General features: G+C 41.1%; 1 protein-coding gene and 1 long non-coding RNA gene across 2 annotated transcripts in view; one reads left to right on the forward strand and one right to left on the reverse strand.

Moving 5' to 3' along the window:
• The window catches only part of RAD51B (RAD51 paralog B), a 456,146-nt gene extending 448,283 nt beyond the window's left edge, over positions 1 to 7,863 (forward strand). The window contains exon 12 of the mRNA XM_089521731.1: positions 6,361 to 7,863. Coding sequence (XP_089377857.1) covers positions 6,361 to 6,497 — 137 coding nt within the window. The 3' untranslated portion in view covers positions 6,498 to 7,863. The remainder of the gene's footprint in view (positions 1 to 6,360) is intronic.
• Positions 1 to 10,332, reverse strand: part of LOC149314695 (uncharacterized) — a 48,936-nt gene extending 38,604 nt beyond the window's left edge. Inside the window, exons 1-2 of the long non-coding RNA XR_016280953.1 lie at positions 10,243 to 10,332; positions 7,124 to 7,305 (exon numbers count right to left, since the gene is read on the reverse strand). This is a non-coding gene — a long non-coding RNA (uncharacterized LOC149314695). The remainder of the gene's footprint in view (positions 1 to 7,123; positions 7,306 to 10,242) is intronic.
• Between the last annotated feature and the right edge of the window lie 586 nt (positions 10,333 to 10,918).

Genomic DNA, 10,918 nt, shown 5'->3' on the forward strand with positions numbered 1-10,918 from the left:
TTATTATTCAACTGATAACAGTCCTTGCTGTTAGATGAATGGAAATCAATCTGACTAAAATGAGTAAGTGGGGAAAGTAGAAGATGAAGGGTTGGAGAAAGAGAAGGAACCCACATTAGTGTCATCATGGCACCAGAAATGACATGCTCATGATCAAAGCAACACCGTGAGTCTGGGGAAATGGATGGAGAAAAGGAACTGCATCCAACTGTTTGTTGTTGTTGTTGTTTTTAATTTTCAGAGTTCAAACATCAACAGGATTGTTTTCATTCTGCAATGTCAGGAATAGAACCTGGATTGATTGGATGAAGGCAGGCATGTTGTGAAGTTTAAATAAGAAAGGTCAAAGACCCATGCATGAACAACCCTTTGAAACACAATATTTCACCCAGCTCATTTCTCCCTTGATGTGCTTTAAATGATCCATTTTTAGGGGAGGTGTCTTTAGAAAATATTTAAGCTTTCCATAATGTTCTTTCTAGCCCTTTTGTATGGCTGCCTACACAGCAGCACTTCTCATCTGCTATTTCAGCAATTCCTTGTTCTCTCTGTTCAACATGCCTTATGAATTAATGCACCCCTTCTTGCCTCGTGACTGTCAGGCTTACTCTTTACTTTTTGTCTGAGCCTTTTAAAATTTGGGCACTCATAAATACTGATATATTTGCTAACATAAGGCAATGCTTTTAAAACTGGAGAAGTACTTGCTAAAGGTATCTCTGCAGAATGTTAAATAGACAGGAATGTGAAAAGTTAATAATTAGATGCCTCTCTTATGAAAACGTTTTTAAAAAAATCCCCTTGACAGATATTTTTAAAAGGTCTAATGAAAGTGGAATAGATGTGAGACAGTTCCCAGGATTAAAGGATTTAGGGAAAAGTTGACCAAACAACTATTTCTTGTAAGGCAGGCTAACAGCTACCTTATGATGTACCAGTATTAATTTTAGTGATAAAAACACTCTTGGAGCACAAACTATACACAGCATTTAATGCCAAGTGCAAACACCTCTAGTGGTATTTACAGAAACAAGTAATGTGGGGATCAGACAGCACATATTTGTTCCAAATTAGCATGGATTAAGATGTTATTGAGAAGTAATGTTGCTCAGTGCAATCTCTTTGACATTCTGCAGAATGAAGCTTTGCATTTCCATTATGGCTTGCATCCCATCAGGTTGTGTTGTGTAAGCAAAAAGGCGCTTCCACTTGCACAAGACAGCACTGCCCATTTCTTCCAAATTTCTAGTGCCCCTTCACATGCCACTCTCCAGGGAACTCCAGCTCTTAAGAACAGTTTCTCAGGGAGTTGAAATGGAGTTAGGGAAGCAAAAAAATCCAGTTGCCAGGGTGATGTTTTGCTCATCTTACTTCTACAACCATCCCAGCATCTCAAGGGAAATGTGCATGTCTCTCCTCATCATCAGCTATACAAGTTCACTCCGTAATTAGAATTTGCACATCCTGAAGTTGTTCCTAATTTTGTGAGATTTGTAGCATGTTGTTCTTTTGAGCTCCAAAGTGCCAATAAATATCAGTTCCAATACCTGAACAAGACAAGAACTTCAGGCTAGAATCTGTACTTTGGCAAAGAACTAGTTACTCTGGTAGAGTGCTCTACTTTACTGACTGGGAGATCAAGCTGATAGTGTTATGGAGGCAAACAAAGAAGGGAAGTGCTGTATTTTTGTTTTCTTTTTTAAAGCATACTGGCTCCCTTTCTTCCTCCAGTGTCCACATGATGCCCCTTCTCAAAAGTTCCAGTTGACATACTAATTCCATTCAATTCATCAGTCCCTTTGAGACCATTCCTCTACCTTAAATCTGCATCTTTATCCAGCTTTGTTGACATTTTTCAATGCTTTGTTCATGAACAATAGCAGTTGTCTCATCTAGGTGCATGTTGCCCTGGGGGGGGGGGGGGGGGGCTTGGAGAAACTTTGCTTTTCATTGCTACTACAATGGAGCTTAGTTGAATGATCAGCTGAAGAAATCCAGCCTGCTGGAGCACATATTTGCCTAGGCCTCTGTCACCTTGCCGTGCAATTAGTAGCAGCAAACACTTCTCTTTAAGCTAAGCTCTCTACCAAACAAGGAGATGCAATCTTCAGTAATTCATTATCACCTGGAATATTTTTACTATTCTTGGTTGCTTCTCTGGATATTTCTTATCTTTTCATTTGTCTGGGTACCCTCAACACTGGCTTCAACATCTCCTTCCAAGGGGTCCTTCAAACCCTAGCCTTCCCATATTGCAATGTTGGCTACAAACTGGCTATAAGCCTCAACAGCCTGTTTCCTATAGATTCTTGCAAGAGAGGAACAACTGCTTTCCAAGAGCGATCCTGCCCATCCTGTGTCCAAAGCCACCAGACAGCCATGCACACACACACACACACACACACACACATATTTTAATAAGGCGTATAAACATAAAATCCAACCTCTGTAGGCCTAGATTGGAATGTGGTGGAGTTTCCTTCTTTGGAGGTTTTTAACAGAGGATGGATGGCCATCTCTTGAGGGTGCTTTGATTATGTATTCCTGCATGGCAGGAGATTTGACTGGATTGCCTTTGAGGTCTTTTCCAGCTCTATGATTCTATAATTGTATGGCCTAGGTCATTGCATGGTCAAACTGTAACTGAGATATCTATCAAGGCATTCAAGCATATGTGACTTGGATATTATGCACAGATACATGTATTCAAATGATATGCCCATGGATGGGTGCATGGATGGCAAGATATAGGCCCACTAGGCAAGCAAACATAGTGCAGTCTAAAACATGGAGAAGGTATTGTCTAAACCAGGCCACAATTTATAAAATTCAAGATAGATTAAATCCTAATAACTACTGAACCTTGTTCCAAAGCCGTTTGATGAAAGGCTGCAAGATAAACTTGTTTAAACTCTCTGGGCTCTGTCCAACCTTAGTTAAATACTTTTGCCTTTAGAAAATCTCTAATAGAGAGATTGGATAGATTAGCAAAGCTGGCTGCTTGCCCATCATCACGTCTTCTCTTGGGGCTGAAATATGTGATAAATGTGCCTAGGTTCACATCCTCAGCAGATACAGATCAGCAAAGTTTCATCCATTTCAACAGACACATACCAGTCCACACCCACTGAAGGTTAGCTCATGGACAGAGGGGTTATTCAGAAGATCAGAGCTAGGGAAGTCAGGGTTTTTGCTTTGCTCCTTTTAATCTCAATGCCAATCTAAGTGAGGTTGGGGGATTTTGCCCAATTTCACTCTAAAGACTGCCATTATTCATGAAGGAGCTTGCACCTGCAAGAATCCCCCCTTGTGTACTTTGGTGTCTAAGGTAAGGTCAGTTTTGTGATTGTATAAAATGTCAGTCAGAGATCACAAATGTTATTTCTTAAGTGAATGTGTTACCTTTTATGATAGTTATCTGTTGGTCTACAGAAGTATTTGTTTTAAAAAGCCCAACAACCTCAGAACGCCTCAGAAATCCTTAACATTGCCGCTCCACTCCCAGCAATGCTTTGAAGTACAGTATCATGTAAATTGGGGTGGGTAACCTCCACAGGTCCAGAGGCCAATTTTCTGTTTTTGGGACCCTTGGAGGGGGGCACACAGGTGGGCAAATAGCCTCCACCTCTTAAATGTCTACTTCTGGAGTAAATACTACTTCTTACACCTAACCCCCAAAAGTAATATTTTGATTATGTTATTTTACAAAGAACAGTCAGTCCTCCTTATCCATGGATTTTTTATCCACAGATTCAAATATCCATGGCTTGAAAATATTCAAAAAGAATATACATTCCAAAAAGTAAACATTGATTTTCCATTTTCCATTTTATATAAGGGACACCATTTTGCTATGCCATTATATTTAATGGGACCTGAGCATCCATGGATTTTGTTATCCACGGGGGATCCTGGAACCAAACCCCAGTGGATAACAAGGACCCACTGTATTGGCATCTCTTTGTTAAACCCAAATTAACAGATTATATCCAAATTTAGCTGTAGGATTTATCCACAGGCAAAGCTGTAATAACTACCTGGAATCTGCAGTTGAGGCACTACTACATCCAGAGCCCTTCTGACTCCTTAGTAGGGGCACCATATATCCTCCTCTCCTGGGCATGTCCTCTTTCTCAGAGCTCAAATTTCTATTTGGGCAGATTGTTAAAATCAAAGGGAGATCAGAACCCTGAAGTGGAAAGTGAGCGAGCCAAGTGAGGTGTTTTAGGCAGCTTCCGGCCACATGGGTGTGATGGAACAGGGTGGCTTGGTGGAGCAAGTGAGGCAGGGAAGGGGGGAGGCAAAATTGTTGTTATCTCAATACAATGAAGATTAGGTATATTTCTAGTAGCAATTATCACGGCTTTTACAATAGTGACATTTAAAGAGTCATCATAGCAATAAGTGGTTTGAAATAATCAGTTGGTAAATGTGTCCTCTTTTTAGCTTTTCAAAATATAGTAACCCTATTATAGAGGCTGGGGCTGGAAAGGAAAGTATTTAACCAATTTCTTGGTTACTTTTTTTTTAAAATCTCTTGTACAAAACCAAAAGGGATGGAATTAACTATGGCCCCATATAGACAGGCCAAAATAAAGCTGCTTCGGGTCACTTTGGAGGTGTGCTGCTTAAATGATGCATGCGTCCTAAGAGTCTGGAAGCCTTGGGACCAGAGCATGGCTTTGGCGTTGCTTCTGAACTTTTAGGATGCATGCATCATTTAAACAGCATACCTCCAAAGTGACCCGAAGCAACTTTATTTTGGCCTGTCTATATAGGCCCAACGCTAGTCCAAGGCCTGTCTGAGTGCATGTTAGGCACATGATCCAGTAAATCCAAGGCCTCTCCTGACATGTCTCGAAACAGGGATGTAGCCAGGATTTTGGGAAGGGGGTCCAGACTAAGTGCCACCATTATAATGCAGCTTGGGTGCAGTGGTGCGGCAGCACACACCATTCATTTTATCTAACGGAAGGGGGGGTTCGGACCCCAAGGACCCCCCCCCTTGGCTACATCCCTGCCCGAAATGCCCTGTCCTCTCTCCTCCCCGCATCTATGGAATATTGTAGTCAAGCAAGAAATAACAACAGAGCTTTCTCTTGCTGCATGGAGAGGTAAAGTTCACCAATAATGTTTAGTAAAGCTGAAGGCTGTAGGGAAATAGGAAGATGGCATTACAGATGGATTGACTGAATCGAGGAAGCCACAGCCCTGACTCTGAAAGGCCTGAGTAGAGCTGTTAATAACAGGTTCTTCTCTTTAAGGCCTCTTAGGTGGTGTCTCCATGCGCCAGAATCCTCAGGGAGCAGCCCAGAGTATTCTGGGCCTAAAACTGACCTGATGCAGGGACGTAGCTGGGGGGAGTGTCTGTGGGGTCTGGACCCCCCTTCCGCTAGATACAATGAATGGCGTGCGCCACTGCACTGCCACACCCAAGCCCCATTATAATGGTGGCACTTAGTCTGGACCCTCCCTTCCCAAAATCTTGGCTACGTCCCTGCCTGATGTTCCCCCCTTACCTATTGTTCCAGCGACCTGTCGTTGCTCTGGAGGGTTCCTAATCTTCTGGAGCAAAATGTGGGTTTTCTTAATTCAGTTTAAGCAGGACATATTGTGGGTTTGGTGCTGAAGTGGCCAGATGTCATCTGGACAGTTCGCACCAGTTTCAACGATTGGGTCCAGCATTGTTTGGACTGATCACTGTGGGGATGTGGAGAAGGACATGGTATTTGTCCCATGCAGTCAAGACCTTATTTCTTGGCTTGACATATGCTGAAGCCAAATTAATAGTATATAATAGCAACTAATAGGAAAGGTCTCTGCCCATGGACTTCCCTTTCTACCTGCAAAGAGGGTCATCTGAAGCATGTGACAAGCACTCAGCTGCCCTCCCTGGTAGCATAGCATTGCTCCCTTTAGGTGGTTTCAAGTAGAGGTTCTCAGAAACCTTACAGTGGACAGCAAACACAACAGGGAACATATCATGTCAAGCAAAGTTCCTTGTTAATATTAATTGTATTTCATGCTCTTTCAAGTGGATTCTTTGCCAAATGACCTGGTCCCTGGAAGCCTCTGGAACAGTTGATCTCATTGCTGCAAAAATGATAGGGATTTGTTGATCAAAAGCAGAAGTAAAACGGGAAGGCGCATTGTCAGCCAGCCAAAAACTAGCTGACAATGGAAAACTGGATCCATGTGGCTCTTGTAGGTTGTATTGGTTTCTCACTGAGCAAACAACTCAGCCTCTCTTTGTCTGCCGAAATACTATTATTGAAACTTATTTTTTAAAAAAAAAAAAACACAGGTGTATACTACACATCATATTGTCACTGAACTGGCTGTATTTCTTCTGTGTTTCAGATCCAGATCAAAAGGACCAGCCATATTGCAGTTGGGATGGAACAAGTGCCTCACAGCAAGCAATAAAAGTGAGGAAAGATACCTTTAACAATGAACCTGAAATGGTTTTGCTCAGTTTCACCAGCAAGAGCCCATAGTTTACTGCAGCAGTTACAAAATACAGGCATAAAAACAGCAGGAAGGAAAAATATGCTGAAGCACAGAGGATGGAGAACAAGAACAATAAACTCACTTGAGCAGCAGTGATGATGTCTTCTGAGTCTGAATCAACTTTTGCATTATGTTTTTTAAAACTATCTGAACTGATGATATATTCTAGCATTCATAATCTTACACATTCTCCTTAATTAACATTAGCATAAATATAGGCTGATGTTCTTTATTGGTCAATATGACTGATAAATAGTTCTGAGTTTTTCTTCTGGGGAGAGGGGTTTTAAATTGATCTTTCTGTGTTTTCTGATGGAACAAAACTTATCCATCTAAGTATGAGAAAGTACAGTGACCTATTGTCAGTTCTGTCTGTGTGGTACGATTTGAAAAGCTCATTACCAGAAAAATTGAACAGGTCAGCATAAATATCAACTGATGACATACATCTTTATTGTATCAATGTAGACCAACGTATTGGGATAAAATTGCAGGATAGAAAGGTATGGATGATTATCCATATTGGACAGGAGGTATCCATATTTGATAAGGAAAGATGCATTTACAAGGCTTGCTTTGATAGAAACATTCAAATTGTATAGTCCATGCTTACCTGCAATACCAACCTGAACAGTGGAAAACTGGATCCATGTTGCTCTTGTAGGTTGTATTGGTTTCTCACTGAGCAAACAATCTCACTGAGCCTCTCTTTGTCCTTCTTATCTCCTCTGTAGCAGCAGAAGTAGTGGGGAGGTCCAGTCTAGATAAAATACATTGGTTCCAATAGCAGTTTCACTGTGAACCAATTAAAATGAAGAAGCAAATAAGTATTTATATAGATACTTAGGATGTACAAAACACTTACCATTATCTCATCAAAACTATACAACCACTCTGCAGAGTAAATAGGTCAGTGATCCACATATTGCAGTTTGGGGGTGTGAGAGGGGTTGTCTATGACTGAAAGAGTATAGCTTGTTAATGTCACCATGCAGATTACTGTATATACTCATGTATAAGTCTAGAGATTATAGTCAAATAATTGACCACAAAAACATGAGTCAACTTATCCATGGGTCAATGTAAGTACTGTACTTTAAGTCATATATATAAGAACCATCCTCTGGTGAAAGTAAAGAGTGTAATCTGTCCTGGAAGCACTTGACCCCCTTCTTTTCTCTCTTCCATCCAGCCTTTAGTGTGAGCAGAAATAGATATGCCTGCTGGAATTTTGTAGGCTCCTTGGCATTTTCTTTGCTTCATCCTATAGATCTTTTGTTACATGTCCCTATAGTTTTTTTGTTACATGTTTTACCCTTGACTTATCCATGAGTCATATCAAAATGCATAATTTTGGCCCCAAAATCTGCCCTCAATTTATATATTAGATCAAGTTATAGTTGAGTTAATATGGTATTTGCAAATTCAAAGTAATTGGGATTTTTCTTGCTTGCTTGCTTGCTACTGCATTACAGTAGCATTCAGATGCAAAGATACTTTTTCTTCCAAGGGGTCAACTGGGACAGACACACAAGATGCATGTTTGGCTCATCAAACATGCCTGGAAGAGAGCCAGGATAGACTCCATGGAATACACGGTCTATTGATAAGCAAATTGGGAAATTAGGCCACTACCTTCTTAATACACTGTTACAATACACAATTAGGATTTAAACTCCTCTTAGGGCTTTATTGCACAAGCCGCATTCTTGCCACAATCACAGAAATTAATGAACATACAAACATAGCATTTTGTGACCTGCCATTATTGCATGTCTTTGCAATTGTATAACTGGGGCTGCTGCTGCCATTACACACTCTCTCATGCACTCCCCCTTAACCTCACCTCCATGTCCTATGCTCTACCCAGAATGCCTTTCAGTTTATTTAATTTTTTACTTTTTTAAAACGCCATTCCACAGTTCTGGTAATGCACTTTAAGGTTTTTTTTTAAAGAAAAGAAATACCCCCCCCCCAAAAAAAAGCACACCAGGCTGCTTGAAAATAGTGAGGGGGAGGGAGGGAGGGAGAGACTGTGAACCATATGACTGCCAATCTCTCAACTGCCCCAGCATCAGCCTTTCACACTTGAGGAGTCCTGGAACTGCCACATGATTGGCAGCCATTCACAGGTTTCCCCGGTCAATGAAAAAATATCCCATAACCACACTTGGAATACACATCAGCTGTAGGTCAGAAGTAACTTTGTGTAATAAGTATCATGAAAGGTGCTATTTATTGCTATAATCATGGCTTAAAAAGCCATGTGTAGTAATCTTGTTACAGACATTCAGACCATCTATTCTGGTGGAATAATACAATGATAAATTTATTTTAACCTTTTTTTTCAAATACAAACACTTTTGGAGGATGAAACTAAGTTAGAAGGTCTGCATAGGCCTACTACCTAGACCAAATTTCAAGCTAGAGTGATATAGAGCCTTTTCTAGATTTTTCTCTGATACATGCTGAAATGTTATTTTTGTAGGGACAGCAGAGTACTAGTAGTTGTTGGTTAATTCAGATAGCAATAAGTGTAGAATGCATGCATTGTTAAAGAAAGCCACTTGTTCAGACCAGAGATGGGGTACATATCTGGCTCCTTTCCACAGGCTACTGCTGCAAAGCTAAAAATCTATCCTATCATGAGATAAACCAAAGCATTTTTTTTTTTTAGTCAGGGGCTCTTCATACCATTAAGGCCAGGCTGGGGGTGGAGTCGGGGCCTCACATCTACATGACTCTGCCCCTCAGGGCACCATGACTCTGCATTGCTCCACACAGCGCACAACATCATGGTGCTCCTCCCATGCTGCATCCATACGATGCAGCGCCAAAGGAGTGCTGTCTAGCCGTGGCTATCACACCCTAGAAAGGCCAGATCGAGGCTGAAGCATGCAGTTGCTGCAGCCCCTATCCGACTAGGAAAGGGGTAGCATTGTGCCATCCCTTAGGGGTGGTCTGAAGAGCCCCTAAGTGGGGGTGAATAAGGGGTAGCTAAAATATATATGCAACCTTGCTTAAGAAAATATATCTCTTGTGCAAATATCCCACTTTAGCCTGATTGAACAACTTTCTTTAGAAAGGTAAACACTGACTGGATTCAAAACCACTACGAAGAATTGAATTTTTTGCTAACACGGTACTAATAAAATACTCTCCTTTTCAGCTTTTAGTAACATTTGGGAACTAAACCTTGTACCTTCAGTCCAAGTGGCAATGTTAACACTAAGATTTTCTCTACTTCTTTCAGTGGCAGAGCCACTCCACACAAAAAGGGAATAAGTGCACAGAGCCGCCGCTGCCTCCATTTAAATGAACAGAATGATTTTTTTGTCCAAGGGGGTGGACAGGTTCTGTGTGTTCACTTGAGCTCCAGCTTGCCTACCACACACGCACTGCCTCAGGCATTGCATAAAACCAGTCAGCAAAGAGACCCTTCTCTCCTTAGAGGCATCATTTGGGTCCAAGACTACTTTATTTTTAATGCAGATGCAGAAGGAATCATGTCCGTCCAGGAGACTCTTTTCAGAAACATACACCCACACTTGCTTTCTTTTCCAGACACAAAGGACTTGTTGCTATGGCTACCCAAAGCATTCTGCTTCAATAAGCTACTTTTTTAAAAAACTGCAAATTAGGTTAGATGGGGAACTGTTCCCTACCTTCCATGTTACCTGTTGAGTAATTTAAAATAAAAAGGAGAGTTATTCATTTGATGGCTTAGCCTACCTCTGTTGCCTTTAACTGGATAAAGTGGGGCCTCCATTTGATCTGGATAATCATTTGATATTTGGGGAATGTTTCCCAAGGCACAGAAGACTTTCCCTTCCTTCCCGCTCCGCAGTGATCACATGTCTAGTTCCAAGACCTTTCAGCCACACAATAGACTGAATGGCAAGGAAAATTCCACAGAGGGATACGTACGTTTCCAGGGAACCATGGTCTGTGTAAGCCAAAAATCTTCAGAAGATGAAGGGGAGGGAGAGAGTTAGAAAATGCATGCATAGCATATTGGAGAAGGGGTGTTTTAAAACTTAAAATGTGGCACTTATTTAACCAGGTTCTCTTGTCCTGTCAATAACAGTATGATTTTCTAAGGACAAAGCTCTTAAATATTTTTCTCAGTCGTTTTTTTTGGAGATACATTACCTAAGCCACTAGTGTGTTTAATAAAAGTTTTATACCTTCTCTCCCTGCCAGTGTAAATGAAGTATTGGGATTTAAAGATGGAGAAATTGAGTGAGAGTCTCGAAATCACACAGAGCTGTTAGCAGGTTTTTGGCAGATATAGTAAAAGAACAGTTTTCTCTATCCCAGTCCTCCCCCTGTCCCTCCAACACACACACAGTCATTCCTTGCCTACAATTCTAGACAACATTCAGCTGCTGTTTTCAGACTTTAAGGC

This window comes from Sceloporus occidentalis, unplaced genomic scaffold (genome assembly GCF_023333645.1).
Source record: "Sceloporus occidentalis isolate IW3139 unplaced genomic scaffold, rSceOcc1.0.p SCAF_4, whole genome shotgun sequence".
NCBI classification, from domain to species: Eukaryota; Metazoa; Chordata; class Lepidosauria; order Squamata; family Phrynosomatidae; genus Sceloporus; species Sceloporus occidentalis.